We start from the raw sequence: 15985 nt of genomic DNA, 5'->3' as shown, positions 1-15985 counted from the left end.
CTGGAAATCCAGTGGAAGGGTTGTCTCTGGTGTTCAGAATCTCAGATTATATCCACGATGGAATGCTTGGTTCTTCCTTCTGGGTGGAGCATCTCACAATGGGGTAATGAGTCATGAGGCCAAGTGTTGATTAGGCTCATTAACAGAAGATAGTCCAGAGGGAGTTATCTCTGAGTCATGGGGCAGGACAATGATGGGCCATTAACAGCAAGATAGTCTGGGGGGAGGAGGCAAGGAAACACCTGATTTCAACAGCCCATGAGGATGGTAATAGAATACACTGCAACCCAGGACAGCAGGAAAGTCGGGGATAAGGGATACCGCCAATAGGGTAGGGCTAAGGAGGCAGGATTAACAATGAAGTAGCCAATGGGAATAACTCAGAGGAGGGACTACAGGGGACAGCCAATGGGGTATCGAGTAACACAGAAACTTCTAGAGCTGATACATATTTAACTAAGGGAAATTAATATTTACAGACATACATAAAACAGGGAGGGGAGAACAAGAACCAACCAATTTAGAACATGTAAATAACCGCAGCAAGGGGTGATGGGATCTCACCCTAACCACGGAGGTAGTCTTTATACATTGGTGCCTGACCACCAAACATTGCCTTCTAGTGTTTCATCTGGGGTCAGGGTGGCTGCAGCTGCTTGCACTGCCACAGGTGGGTGGCAGGGGGTGCCCATGGAGAAGAGGAAGGCCAAGGCCCAACGCCCCAAGGGTGGCACAAGCTGAGGGCTGGGCCACAAGGGAGAGGCCAGTGCTGGGATGGTGCCAGGGCTGCCCAGCAGTGTGTTAAGGCAGGGTCTCTGTCTCACACCTCCTGCTCTTGGTCTGCCTGCAGCAGCGGCAGCCTCAGGGCAGCCAGGGCAGGGCCTCATCCCTCCATGGGGACAGGGACGGGCCGTTACGGCCTTGCAGCCCCGCAGCTCCAGCAGCAGCAGCGGAGCCATCGCGGCCTGGCCCGGGGGCCCTGGCGGGGACAAGGGCTGCAGTGGGGCAGCTGCTGTCCTGGCCGGCCCTTGCAGCCGGGTAGCCCAGCCAGCGCCACGGCCTCAGCCAGCCCTGCCCAGCCCTCAGCAGCACCAGGGGCCCTGCCCAGGCCTGCGCCCGCCCCGCGCCAGGAGGCCAAGGCAGCCTCTGTGTCCAGCAGCAGCCCGCACACAGAGCCTGCAGCCCGAGGCACATTCAGCTGCTCCTCAGCGTGCCCAGCGGGGCACACGGACGCAGCCCCGGCACAAGAGGAGGCACATTCAGCTGCTCCTCAGGCAGCACAGAGCAGCTGCCCCTGGGCTCCTCCAGGCCTGCACAGCTCCCTCTTTCCTGGCACAAAAGCCCTTCAGGCTGATACCCAGGATCTCAGTTCCTTAGTCCTCCTTGTGGCAAATGACTCCAGGAGATGCCTGGGAAGTCTCAGGGAGATTCTGGAAGATACAGGTTTACTGCAAAAGTAAAGATTTATCAATGTCAGCTTCCCTGGAACAATCTGGGGCTGCCAGACAGGATTTTTTGTTCTGAACTTTGAGGTCAAGATTCTCAGAGGTGTCTGGGAACAATGTCAGGTAGATCCAGAAGATCCAGGAACCATGAAAAGAGAAAAATCAGCTCCAGTACTTGCCTTGGAGGAGTCTGAGGGTTCTACCCAGGATTTCAAGTGCCTAAACCAGAGATGAAAAGACTCTGGCAGGTGCCAGGAGGAGTCTCCAGTGGATCCCGGTATAGAGAAAGACTTCCAAATGAGCAAAAACATCTTGGGAATCTTCCCTGGAGAAATCTGGAGCTGCTTCCTGGAGCTTCTTCAAGGAGATGTGAAGACTCTGGGACCTACCTGGCAGAAGTCTTGGGTGGATTTCTCCAAAGGAGAAAAAACATACTGGAAACCTTCCCTGGAAGATTGTGGGCCCGTGGTTATAAACTCAGGTCTCAAAATCAAAGATCAAAAGACTCCAAGAGAATCCTGGGAGGAATGTCAGGTGAATCCAGAAGGATGTAGTTTCTTGCAAGGGGGAAGAAATCACCTGAGGCAACTCTGCTGGGGCTTCTGCCTGGGATCTCAGCTCCTTAGAATGGATATGAAAAGACTCCAGGAGGTGCCTGGGGGGGACTCACGTGGATCCTGGAAGATTCAGGATGCACAAGAAAAGAAAAAACATCTTGGGTAATTCCCTTGGGTGAATCTGGAGCTGCTCCTGGGATCTCAGCTCCCTTGAGGAGAAGGGAATATGCTCCCGGAGATGCCTGGGAGGAGTCTCAGGTGGATCCAGGAGGAGGAAATATCCCATTGTGCCAGTTTGGCCTAATTTAGAAATATATCCTCTGAGAGAAGGCAGGTTACAACCAGCCCTCCTCCACCAGGTTTGGGAAAAAAAGAAACTTTTTCCTTGAAGGAAAGTGAAAGAGATAAAAACTATTTAACAAACACACGAGAAAAAGATAATAGTGCTAAATAATAACATCTCTCTCTCTGCTGAGAGAAACCTGGGAACATTTCAGAGTCCTTCCGTAGATCTCTCTCCCCCTCCTTGGAACTGGGACGGGGTGGTGGGCCCACCTCCAGGGCCAAGGCCTCGGTGGAAATTCCTCCCGATGTATTCTGAGGTTGAAACAGTCGAGTAGAGAAAAAAAGGAAAAAAACAAAGTCCCAGGAAAACAAAAGTTCAACTCTCCATCTCCCTCCGGAGAAAGAAAAAGGAGCTGAAAAACTGGCCGAAAGCAAGCAGGCTGCCTTCCCCACTCTTGCTCTGCTGCCACAGCTGAAAAAAAGTCTCTAGCTCTGTGTGACCTTGAACAAGCTGCAAACTGCTTTGTTTTGCTCAGATTTTCCTCCCCCCTCTCAGGCTCAGTTTAAAGGCACAGAAAGGCACAAAATTAATTTCTGGGCATGGGGCAGCGATAGGGGATACACATCATAAAGTCACCCCAAGATACCCATAAAAGCAATATTTAAACTGGAGCAGCTTCCAGGGGAGAGTCTGGTGCTGCACCTGGTTATGGAGTCAGTGTCCCTGGGGGTGTTTAAAGAAAGACTGGACCTGGCACTCAGTGCCCTGGTTTGGTTGCCATAGTGGTGTTTGGTCATAGGTTGGATTTGATGATGTCGGAGGTCTAATCCAAAGGAATTGACAAAGATCAGAAATCAAAACTCCAGAAAATGCTTGAGAAGGCTCCAGCTCGATCCCAGATGATAACTTTTCCTTTAAAGAAGAAAAATTCTCTTGGGTACCTGCCTTGGAGCAGTGTGGGGCTGCTACCTGGGATCTCAGCTTCTTAGAGGAGATGTGAAAAGGCTCCAGGAGATTCCTGGAAGGAGTCTTGGGTGAATCCAGGAGGATACAATTTCACTTCAAAGCAAAATAGCATCTTGGGCACCTTCCCAGGAGGAGCCCAGGGCTGCTACCTGGGATTTCAGGTCCCCAAATCAGAGATCAAAACTCCAAGAAATGCTGAGAAGGCTCTCGGCATTTTCCTTCAAAAGAGAAAAATCATCTTTGATTGCCTCCCTGGAGCCATCTCGAGTCACTACCTGGGATCTCAGCTCCTTCATGGAGATGTGAAAAGAATCCCAGAGATGCCTGAGAGGAGCCTCAGGTCGATCCTGGAAGATGCAGGTTCCACAACAAGAGAAAAATCACCTCAGGTGCCTGCCTGGGAGCAGTCTGGGGCTGCTACCTGGGATATCAAATCTCGGGGTCACCAGATGTGGACAGCCAGGCCATTTTAAATCTCAGTGCCCACACAGAACTCCATCCTCCGAAGCTGCTAACAACAGCAAAGCAGCCCCCAGAGCAGTTCTGTGTAACCAGTGTGGTAAACTGGGACATTATGCAAAACAATGTAAATCTTATTTCCATGCCAGTGGAAATCAGGGAAACTACCAAGGAGCTGGAGGGGACAGCGTGTTCAGACAGAAATGCTTCCCCAGGAACTGGCACAGGTTTGTGTGACCGGCTTGCCAGCGGAACAAAAGGCTCAGCAGGGATGGATGTTTGCACCACCAGCACAGTGATTATGGACTCTCCTGCAGTTCATAAAGTGCCTTTGGATGCACACGGACCCATAGGGCAAAATTTAAGTGCTTTGCTAATAGGAAGATCCAGTGCTACTTTGCAAGGGATTTTTGTGCATCTGGGAGTAACCAATGCAGACTTTACAGGACAAACACGTGCAATGGTTTCTACACCCGCTCCTCCTGCAGTCACACCTGCTCATACTCGTGTTGCTCAACTTGTACCTCTCCATTCGTGTGTTCCCAGGACCGGACTTAAATAGAGAGGAGACCAAGGCTTCGGTTCTGCCGGCGCACCTCAGGTTTTTTGGACTCAACAGCTTTCCGAGCAGAGACTGCAACTGATTTGTGAGCTAACACTGAAGGGGGCACAGCCACAGACTGTTGAGATCAAAGGGCTGATTGATACAGGAGCAGATATCACAGTGATTTCACATCACGACTGGCCAAACTCATGGCCTGTCACTGCAGTGGGGAATTCAATTGCGGGTCTTGGGGGAATGACACAAAGTTATTTAAGTACACATTTTGTGCTCATTAAAAATCCAGACAACCAGGTTGCTACAGTTCACCACGTATTTCACACTCTACTACTGTTCCTCTGGCTTTGCCTCCAGGGGTGTTTTTTATTTGCGGAGACCGAGCATGGGCTGCGATTCCATCACACATCAAGGGAGGTCCTTGCAGCTTAGGACGGCTCTCACTGTTAACACCTGACACACAGCTATGATTTTACAGCATAAACTACGGAGAGGAAAATGCAGCACCCGTGCGTTTGCCCCTGATTGGGATGACAACACCAAATTTTGGCCACCAGGTACTCGATGGGCTGTTCCCTTCTTTTTTCCACAAGTAGCAGCTGCTAAAGCACTGGAACTGTTAAACAAGTTGGGATGTTGGCTAGCTTGGCAGGCTAACGCCACTTCCCTTGCTTTAGCCGGATTATGAACAGATGTTGGTTCAGTAAGACACACTACACTGTAAAATAGAGCTGCCATTGATTTTTTGTTATTAGCACATGGACGTAGATGTGAGGATTTTGATAGAACGTGTTGTATGAATTTGTCTGATCATTCAAAATCTATTCATGCCCACATTAAGGAATTACAAACAAGCATTTCAAAATTGCGTGAAGAATCAGAATCTGATTGGCTCAATAGTTTGTTTGGCAATTGGAAAGTTGCAGGATGAATCAAAAATCTATTTAAAATTGGATGCCTGATCCTATTGGTTATTTTTTGCATCCTGCTCATTGTGCCATGTTTATTGTCTTTTTTGCAAAGGGCCCTGCAAAAGTCAATAATTGCTGCTTTGTAATATAAAAACAAAAGGGGGGACCTGATGAGACTGACTGGTCTGGGGGCCTCACAGAATCAGACCTGAAACCAGTCAGAGTTTACCCATGGGAATATTACAGTGAAATTCTGCAGCTTCAGCGAAATCCACAGAGAAGGCCAAGAAGACAATCAATGAGAGAAGATGTTCTGGACACAAGGAGATGTTCTTGCTATGGGACACTGAGAGTGTACAAGGAAGAGCTTGTTGATAATATCTAGCAATTCTACTTTTGCTTGTATAGCTGATTGTTTTACTGCCTGAATGGTCATTGTTTGTTAGACAGCCTTGGCATTGTTTGCTCAGCAGCCAATCTCAACAGGCCACAGCCATTGGGAAGAGGTATAAGAACAGCAGCAGAGAAAATAAAAAATCTTTCTACCTTTCTTGACTATGGATTATGACTAGTGTGGCTTTTATGTCTGCCTCGACAAAAGCCACAAGTTGTGGTCAGCAGCTCCTTGTCCCCTTGGAGACCACTGACCAGTGGGGTCCCTCAGGGGTCGGTGCTGGGGCCGATGCTGTTCCACAGCTCTGTGGGCACCGTGGACAGTGGGATGGAGACACCCCCAGCCAGTTCCCTGACAACCCTGAGCTGTGTGGTGGGGGAAGGGATGGATCCAGAGGCACCTGGACAGGCTGCAGGGCTGGGCCCAGGCAAACCTCATGAAGTTCAGCAAAGCCAAGGGCAGCATCCTGCACCTGGGAGGCAGCAATGCCAGACACAGCGACAGGCTGGGCACAGGAGGGACTGAGAGCAGCCCCTGGAGAAGGACCTGGGAGTGATGGGGCACAAAAAGCTCCCCATGAGCCAGCCGGGAGTGCTGCCAGCCCTGAAACCAACGGAGCCCTGGGCTGCATCCAAAGGAGCGTGGCCAGCAGGTCAATGGAGGGGATTCTCCCCCTCTCCTCTGCTCTTGTGAGACCCCACCTGGAGTCTGTTAGGAATGGAGAGGGGAGTTTTAAAGAAGTTTCTGCCTTTGCCCAGGCCTCTGGCAGTAGACAGTACTTTTACTGAGGCAGCCAGCACCCCAAAGCCCACTCTCATTGCAAGTTCTTAATAATGGCCCATTAGGTCTATTACAAAATGAATTATTATGTGATAGACACAAATTTAACAGACATAAGACTTAAACAGATTTACTTACTACACAGGATAACCCCAGAAACGCTACTAGTAGATAAGCAGCTGAGTGCACTATATTGAGGTACCTGTGTTACTGTGTCCGAGGTTACAGTGTAAGATGTGCCCACAAGCTGTGTTCTATCACCATCTTCATGAGCTGTTAAAACCAGGTGGGGCAGTGCTCCCTGCCTCCTCCCTCAAGACTATGTCCTGTTAATGAGCCCATCAGTGCCTTATCTCGTGACTCATCATTCCATTGTGAGATGCTCCACCCAGAGGGAGAAACCAAACATCCCATCCTGGATATGAACTGCGGTTTTTGAACACCACAGGCAGCCTTTTCCCACTGGATTTCTAGAGGACAGGAGCTGCATACCTACCCCTGGACCTTCTGAGGAAGACCAGATCTTTCTACACAGGATCATCACTTCAACAGAACCACATCCATTCACTTCAGGAGGACGCAGCCACCACCTTATCAGACTGCTGCTGCTACCCTGACTGACAGGGTCAGGTCATATCTGACTCTGTCAGTTTAAATCAGTTTTTTCCCTGCCTTGTTTTATATACATATATATATTAGTAAAGAACTGTTATTCCTATTTCCCATATCTTTGCCTGAAAGCCCCTTGATTTCAAAATTACAATAACTCAGAGGTGAAGTAAAGAAATTCAGCCAAATTAAATTTAATAAAGAAATAGATTTTATTCTGAGGCCGAAAGATCGGTCACACAGAAAGCCATGATCAGCCCCGAGCCCGGGATCAGTGCTGGGTGAACACAGATCTGACCTCTATCGCATCAGATCCCCAAGTTCACAAATGTCTCTTCGGCTGGTTCCTTCTTATACAGTTCTTGGGCAGAGTCTGAATTAATTCTATTCTTCTCGCAATTTAGCATATTCATGATGTTTTCTTGTCCCTAAGTTGGACTGCACAAAGCATTTCCTGGGTCTGATGAATTGTCCATCTTCGATGATGAATGGTCCATCTTCGATTCCTGGAACAGTTATTCTTAGTTCCCGGAATGGGATACTCCTTTAACATCTCCAAGATGTTAATCAGTTTCATCATCGTTCAGATCATCACCCAGGTGTGGTGTTAATGGCTCCAGATAAGGTCTACCTCCACCCGAGATAGACTTTTTCGTGTGCTGATTAGTTCCTGGCCGTATGGTCTTCTCTGCTGCTGCCAAGGCTTGTGAAATTTTCTCCATCCCCGGCCTGGGGTTTGGGCTTAGGTGTTTTTATTTGTACAATTAATATATACATTTATGCACACAAGCACGAATTACCAATTTCATTTATAACAGTTCCATGAACTTCCCTTGCGTCACAGCGCTCTCCTGGCTTCCGTGAGGCCCCCCCGTGTCACACTGGAGCCTTGGTTTCATGAGGTTCCTTCCATAACCTCACTTTGCTCTCCTGGGTTCCGTGAGGCCCCCCCGTGTCACAAGGGACACTTGGTTCCATGAAGCTCTCCTGGCTTCCGGGAGCCGCTCTGTGTCACACCAGCCCGCGGCTTCCACGAGCCTCCGCAGTGTCCCTGTGGCCCCCTGGCTCCAGGAGCGGCCGGCTCGGAGCTCCTGGCCCTCAGCAGCTCTCAGGAGGAGCGGCCGCAGGGACACCGTGCAGACGGTGCCACGGGCCCGGCTGTGCCCGCGCCCCGCCCAGCCCCCCGCGCCGGGGCCCGTCCCCGCCCCGCCCTCGGCGTGGAACCCCCGCGAGCGCTCAGGTGCGCAGGGGACACCGGTGACACCGGCATGGCCGCCCCGCCCCGGCCCCGCCCCTCCAGCGCCCCGCCCCGGCCCCGCCCCGCAGCCTCCGGATTGGCTGCGGCCCCGCTGGCCCTGCCCCACAGCCTCCGGATTGGCCGCGGCCCCGCTGGCCCCGCCCCACAGCCTCCGGATTGGCTGCGGCCCCGCTGGCCCCGCCCCAAGACCTCCGGATTGGCTGCTGCCCCGCTGGCCCCGCCCCACAGCCTCCGGATTGGCTGCGGCCCCGCTGGCCCCGCCCCAAGACCTCCGGATTGGCTGCTGCCCCGCTGGCCCCGCCCCACAGCCTCCGGATTGGCTGCGGCCCCGCTGGCCCCGCCCCAAGACCTCCGGATTGGCTGCTGCCCCGCTGGCCCCGCCCCCGGCCCCGCCCCACAGCCTCCAATTTGGCTGCTGCCCCGCTGGCCCCGCCCCACAGCCTCCGGATTGGCTGCGGCCCCGCTGGCCCCGGCCCCGGCCCCGCCCCACGACCTCCGGATTGGCTGCTGCCCCGCTGGCCCCGCCCCCTCCCACCCCACAACCTCCGGATTGGCTGCTGCCCCGCTGGCCCCGCCCCCTTCGGTACTCACAAGCCCGCCCACTCGCCGGTTCCCCCGGCAAAGGCAGCGGTGCCTCATTAGCATAGACCCGCATTAGCATAGATCCTCATTAGCATGGGCCCTCATTAGCATAGACCCTCACTAGCATAGACCCTTATTAGCATAGACCCTCACTAGCATAGATCCTCATTAGCATAGACACTCATTAGCACAGACTCTCACTAGCATAAACTCTCATTAGCATAGGGCCTCACTAGCATAAACCCTCACTAGCATAGACCCTCATTAGCATAAGCCCCCAGCTCGCTCGCCTCGGCCCCGCCCCCTTTGGCGGCCTCTGGGGGTGGCGCTGGGGGTCCCGGCACGGGGGCAGTCAGGGCCCCCCCCACAGCGGGGTTTGGGGTCACGGGCCCCTCCCCCCTCCCTCTCCATGATCCCGGGTTTGCCTTTGGGATCGGGTCTGCCTTTGGGATCGGGTTTGCCTTTGGGATCGGGTTTGCCTTTAGGATCGGGTTTGCCTTTGGGATCGGGTCTGCCTTTAGGATCGGGTTTGCCTTTGGGATCGGGTTTGCCTTTGGGATCGGGTTTGCCTTTGGGATCGGGTCTGCCTTTGGGATCGGGTTTGCCTTTAGGATCGGGTCTGCCTTTGGGATCGGGTTTGCCTTTAGGATCGGGTTTGCCTTTGGGATCGGGTCTGCCTTTGGGATCGGGTTCGCCTTTGGGATCGGGTCTGCCTTTGGGATCGGGTTTGCCTTTAGGATCGGGTTTGCCTTTAGGATCGGGTTTGCCTTTGGGATCGGGTCTGCCTTTGGGATCGGGTTTGCCTTTGGGATCGGGTTTGCCTTTGGGATCGGGTCTGCCTTTGGGATCGGGTTTGCCTTTGGGATCGGGTCTGCCTTTGGGATCGGGTTTGCCTTTAGGATCGGCTTCTGCCGCTGCCGCCTTTGGTCTAAGCCCCGCCCCCACCCCATTGATTTGAATGGCAGCGATTTGAATGCGGGGCTCCGCCCACCACGCTGTTTGATTGGTGGCGCGAGCTGGCTCATTTGCATGGAGCATACCAAGTTCGAAGGCGGGGAGTGGAAGGTGGGGGGGCCGCCCCATCGCCCTGGGAAGGAGGACGCGATGGGGTGTTAAGGGGTGCCGCAAACCGGGGGATTTGGGGTAAAAATCTGGTTTATTGGTGATTGGGTTTACAGACAGTGGGGGAGGTTGACCCTCCCCTTATGTCCCCTCCTCGTGTCCCCCCCATCCCTTGCACGAGGGTTTGCAAGAGGCCCAGCTGTGTCCCCCCGTGCAAGCCCCGCCCCCCGTGCAAGCCCCGCCCCCTCGTGCAAGCCCCGCCCCCAGCACCCCAATCCTCGCGCCCCCCCCATTGCACCACGAGCCCTTGGTCCTCGTGCGGCCCCCACTACGGGACACGAGACCCCCCGGGCGTCCTCGAGTCCTCGTGTGAGCCCCGTGTGCGTCCCCACGGAGTCCTTGGGTGACACAAGCCCCCCCCATCCTCACCCGAGCCCTCGTGTCCCCTTGTGTCACCTCCCGTGCTCTGAGAGGCGGCAGCAGGGACACAGGACACGTGTGACCCCGTGTGACCCCGTGTGACCCCGTGTGACCCCGTGTGCCTCTGTGTCACCCCGTGTGCCCCCGGGGGTGCCGGCAGGGACACAGCACACGGGCCATGGCCCGGGCCAGGCTGGTGCTGAAGGTGGCCGAGATCCAGGGGTTGGTGCAGCTGGTCAGGCTGGCCAGGAGCATCAGGATGGTGAATGCAGGGCCTGGGGGACACAGGGACATCTGGTGACACCTGTGGACACCCCACAGCACCCCCAAGGACACCACATGACCCCCCCCCCAGGCTCTGGGAGGGGGGGGACATTCCCTGACGCCCACCCCCAGCCAGAGTCCACCCTGGTGTGGGAAACAGCTGGGTCACCCTCCCCTGTCCCAATGTCCCCATGGACCCACCCCCATGGCCCTGTCACCCCCATGGCACGGGCACCTCCATGGCCCCCTTCCCATGTCCCCCATAACTCCAACCCCATCCCCATGTCCCCACCCCCCCACATCCCCACGTCCTCCATCCCCGTTCCCCCACGCCCGTCACATTCCCATGTCCCCCTGTCCCTGTGACCCCATCCTCACATCCCCCATCCCTCTGTCCCCTTGGGCCCGTGTCCCAGCATCCCCATGTCCCCCTGTCCCCATGTCCCCCCGTCCCCTCTCACCTTCTCGGGGGGCACGGGGGTCCCACACTGCCCAGAGCTGGGCGCAGAAGAAGGGGGTCCAGCACAGCACGAACACGCCCAGGACCACCACGGCCATGCGGTGGCTCTTGGCCCGGGCCCGTCCCAGCCCCCCGGGACCCCCCGGGACCCCCCGTGTCCCCCTCAGTGCGCGCGTCACCGCCACCTGCAGCACCCCCAGCAGCACCGCAGGGGCCACCAGCACGGCCAGGGCCACCCAGGTGACGTAGGCACGGGCACCCCAGGGCTGGGCAAAGGTGGCCCAGCAGTCGCTCTCGCCCGGGGCCACCTCACGCTGCCCGAAGATGCCAACCTGGGGCAGCCCAAAGAGCAGCGCCAGCGCCCAGGCCGTGGCCAGCGCATCCCAGCGCCTGCGAGCCTCGGCCAGTGCCGAGCGGGCCCGGCCCAGCCCAGAGCGAGCCCACCCAAGGGCTGTGCCAGCCCACCCCAAGGCCACCAGACACCACCCCGTGGTGGCCCCAGACCCCTCCATGGTAGCACCAGACTCCTCTGTGGTGGCCCAAGACCCTCCCACGGTGGCTTCAGACACTCTTGTGGTGGCCCAAGACCCCTCTATGATGGTCCCAGACCCACCTCGGGTGGGTTGAGACACCCCCACTGTGGCCCAGTTCCTCTCCATGGTGGTCTCAGACCCCTGTGTCGTGGCCCCAGAGTCCCCCATGGTGTCTTGACAGTCCCCCATGGTGGCCCAGGACACCCTCGTGATAGCCCCAGACCCCTCCGTGGTGGCACAAGAGCCCCCCCTGCTGGCCCCACACATCCCCATGGTGGTCCCAGACCCCCCCAGGGTGGCCTGTGACAAGGACCTTGTGGGCATCTGGGGTGATGAGGGGGGCGATGAGGGGGGTGACGGGGACATCAGGGGAACGTGGAGGAACACTGGGGTGCCATTGGGACTTGGGGACACTGGGGACACCCGGTGGGACATCGGGGTGCAACTGGGACTTGGAGACACGGGGGTGACACAGAGGGACACTGGGGTGCCATTGGGGCTTGGGGACACTGGGGTGACATGGAGGGACATTGGGGTGACATGGAGGGACATTGGGGTGCCATTGGGGCTTGGTGGCACTGGGGTGACATGGAGGGACATTGGGGTGCCATTGGGGCTTGGTGGCACTGGAGTGACGTGGAGGGTTGGGGACACTGGGGTGACACAGGGGTCTGGGGGGCACAGAGGGGATGTGGCAGTGCCCCCACTGTCGCTGTGTCCCCAGCCCTCAGCAGGTTCCCATGTGCCATCCCAGGTGTCCCTGCGTCCCTGTGCCCCATCCCTGCTGCTGTCCCTGTGTCCCCACCCCCAGCACCCCTTGGGTCCCTGTGTCCCCTCCCTGGTGTCATCAGTGTCCCTGTGTCCCCACCCCCAGCACCCAGTGCGTCCCCCTGAGCCACTCTGAGTGTCCCCAGTGTCCCCATGTCTCTGTCCCCAGGACCCAGTGGATCCCTTTGCGCCACCCCCAGTTTCCCCATGTCCTTGTGCCCCATATTTGGTGTCCTCAATATGTCCCCACCTGCCACCCCTGGGCTCCCCATGTCCCCCCATCCCATCTTTGGCATCCCCAGTGTCCCCATGTCTCTGTCCCCAGCATCCAGAGGGTTCCTGTGTGCCATCCTGTGTGTCCCCATGTCCTCGTACACCATCTCTGGTGCCCCCACTGTTCCCGTGCCCCCTCCCGCAGCACCCCCACCGCTCGCCCCTGCCCTCACCCCGCCACCCCAAGCACCTGCCATTCCCAGTGTCCCCATGTCCCCCTACCTCATCCCCAGCGGCCCCAGTGCCCCCACATTCCCACCCCCAGCACCCAATTTGTCTCCGTGTCCTTCCCTGGGTGTCCCCGGTGCCCCCACGCCCCCACCCCCAGCACCCACCACACCTCCCCCTGCGTTCGGAGGGTTCCTGTGCCCCTCCCTGGCCGTCCCCAGTGTCCTCAAGTCCTTTTACCCCCTCCCCACCGTCCCCACCCCTGTCCCCACCCCTGTCCCCCTGCCCGCCCCCTTTCCGCTGCACCGCGCCCAGCGGCCACCAGGCGGCGCGGTGCCTGTTCCCGGCCTGCCCCGTGTGCCCCCGCCGGCCCCCGCTGTGTCCCCGCTGTGTCCCGGTGTTCCCGGTGTTCCCGGTGCCCCCGGTGTCCCCGGTGTCCCCGGTGTCCCCACGTCCCCGCACCCCTCTCCCCGTGTCCCCAGCGCCCCCACGCCCCCACCTGCAGCACCCCCAGCGCGCCCCGCGCCCCCCGCCCCCCTGCGCCCCCCCGGCCCTCAGCCCCGTGCCCAGCGGGCGGCAAATGGCGCGGCGGCGGTCCCAGGCCATGGCCACGGCCACGTAGGCGGAGGCGAACATGGCGACGCCCTGCAGGTACTTGGTGAGGCGGCAAAGGGCGTCGGGTCCGCGGAACCGGTCCGTGAGGTCCCAGAGCAGCTGCGGCAGCACCTGCCCGGCCGCGGCCGCCAGGTCGGCCAGGCTCAGGTGCCGCAGGTAGCGCCGCAGGGGCCGCGCGGGCCGCGCCGGGGGCGCGCCGGGGCCGCGGGGGTCGCGGCGCGGGGCCCTCAGCGCCACCAGCACCAGGACGTTGCCCCCCAGGGCCAGCACGAGCAGCAGCGCCAGGACCCCGACCTCGGCCATGGCCAGCGCCGCGTCCCGGGGCGGCGAGGGGGTGCCCGGGGGCGGCGGCGGCGGGGCGGTCTGGGGGGAGAAGGGGGGAGAAGTGGGGGTCTGGGGGTGTCATGGGGGGTGGATGGGGGGCTTTAGGGGGTGTCCGGGGTTAGGGGAGTTGGAGGGGGTGTTAAAGAGGGGGGGGGGTCTGGGGGTGTTAAAGGGGAGGCTGGGGGTCGTAGGGCAGGGTATGGGGGGGCATTGGGGTGGGGGGGGCTGGGGGGGATGGGGTAGGGAGGAGGGTTGGGGGGGTGTTACAGGAGTGGGGGCTGGGGAGGGTTAAAGAGGGGCGGGGGTGTATGGGGTATTTGGGGGGTGTATGGGGCATTTGGGGGGGCGGGGGTGTATGGGGTATTTGGGGGGGTGTATGGGGCATTTGGGGGGTGTATGGGGTATTTGGGGGGGTGTATGGGGCATTTGGGGGGGCGAGGGTGTATGGGGTATTTGGGGGGAGGTGTATGGGGTATTTGGGGGCGGGGGTGTATGGGGCATTTGGGGGGGCGGGGTGTATGGGGTATTTGGGGGGGTGTATGGGGCATTTGGGGGGGCGAGGGTGTATGGGGTATTTGGGGGGGCGGGGGTGTATGGGGTATTTGGGGGGTGTATGGGGTATTTGGGGGGGCGGGGGTGTATGGGGTATTTGGGGGGTGTATGGGGTATTTGGGGGCGGGGGTGTATGGGGTATTTGGGGGGTGTATGGGGTATTTGGGGGGAGGTGTATGGGGTATTTGGGGGCGGGGGTGTATGGGGTATTTGGGGGGGGTGTATGGGGCATTTGGGGACGGGGGTGTATGGGGTATTTGGGGGGGGGTGTATGGGGCATTTGGGGGCGGGGGTGCATGGGGGGCTCAGGGGGTGCCCGGACGGGCTGGAGTGGCTCAGTGGGGAGGGCTGAGTTAGAGGGGGGTGCATGGGGACGTATGGGGGGGCCCGGCGGGGGTCCCCGACACCCTCAGGTGCCGCCGGAAAGGGGGCGAGGGCCGAGGGAGGGGGTCCCCGGGCCCACCCGGGAGACACCAGGGGGGTCCCTGAGGGCCACCAGCACCAGCGTGGTGTCCCCCCAAGGCCAGCGCAGGGACCCCACGAGCAGCGAGGGGCCGGGGGTGTGCTCGGGGGGCGTCCGTGGGGGGAAAGGGGGGGTTAAATGAGGGCCTGGGGGGCAATAGGGGGGTGTATTGGGGGGTTTGGGGTGTCCGGAGGGGCCGGGGTGAGGGAGGTCAGAAGGGATGTTAAAGAGGGGGGCCCTGGGGTGCTCGGGGGGTCATAGGGGAATAGTTGGGGGGGGTGTTGGGGAGTGTCCAGAGGGGCTGGGGGCAGAGGGGGTCAGAGGGGGTGTCCGGGAAGGGTTAAGGATGGGGCTGGGGACTGCAGGGGTTATTTGGGGGTTATGGGGTGGTGGGGGGGGTAGAGGGGGTGTTAAACTGGGGGGGGTCAGGGGGACTGGGGGTGCGTGAGCGGTACGGGGGGTTTAGGGGGTGTCTGGGGGGGCTGTGAGGGCTCCGTGGGGAGTGGGGAGGGGGCACGGGGGGGGTCTGGGAGAGGCGGGTTAGAGAGGGGAGGGGGGTTGAGAGGAAGGTGGGGGAAAGGGGGGGTGGTCCGGGGGGGGGGGGGATTGTGCAAGGAGTGGGACCCGCCCCCCTCCCCCCCGGTACCTCCATTTGAATTTTGGGGGTCCCTCAGCCGGCGGGGGGGCGCGGGAGGGGGGTCACTCCCCGGACACCTCGGTCCCCTTGGCACCAGTTCGCCGGGTACTGGTGGCACTGGGAAAGGCCCTGGAGGACTGGGCAGACTGGGAGGGGGAGGGACCCCCCAGGACTGACGTCATGGCTGGGGGGGTCCCCCCACCTCTGGGTGCTGGGGGGGAGCAAAAATTCCTTCCTCATTCCCCAAAATCTTGATAAGGGCAGGAAAGCACCCAGGGGAGCCCTTCCCCCACCCCCCGAGGGACCCAGGTGGGGGAGTGGGGGTGGGGGGGAGAGGGGACCCCCCAGGGACCCCCTCGGGGAGAGGCCTCAGGCTCCATCCCATAATGGTTGATGGCCTGGAACTGGGAGCACTGGGAGGGACCCTGGAAGGGGCGGGGGGGGGAACCCAAGGAGTTTGGGGGGGAGGGGGTGGAAATTGGGAAGGAGGAATTGGGAGGGGAATTTGGGGAGCTCCCCCCCCCCCCCCCAGGGGGGGATGAGCATCAGTCCCATCACGGCTGATTGCCTGGAACTGGGAGCACTGGGAGGGACACGAGGACCCCGGAATTTGGGGGGAAGGGGGGAGCTAATGGGGGGG

General features: G+C 59.0%; 1 protein-coding gene across 1 annotated transcript; it reads right to left on the bottom strand.

Annotated features, from left to right (window-relative positions):
• Positions 1–10144: 10144 nt before the first annotated feature.
• LOC138100297 (uncharacterized) lies at positions 10145–15642 on the bottom strand. The gene is made up of 3 exons (XM_068998110.1): positions 15355–15642; positions 11014–13732; positions 10145–10563 (listed from the first exon to the last, which is right to left on the bottom strand). Exons 1-3 carry the CDS (start codon positions 15358–15360, stop codon positions 10418–10420), a joined length of 2871 nt encoding a protein of 956 aa, XP_068854211.1. The 5' UTR covers positions 15361–15642; the 3' UTR covers positions 10145–10417.
• Between the last annotated feature and the right edge of the window lie 343 nt (positions 15643–15985).

The sequence above is a fragment of the Aphelocoma coerulescens genome, chromosome 31 (genome assembly GCF_041296385.1).
Source record: "Aphelocoma coerulescens isolate FSJ_1873_10779 chromosome 31, UR_Acoe_1.0, whole genome shotgun sequence".
Lineage (NCBI taxonomy): Eukaryota > Metazoa > Chordata > Aves > Passeriformes > Corvidae > Aphelocoma > Aphelocoma coerulescens.
This window is presented reverse-complemented; position numbering and strand designations above follow the sequence as displayed.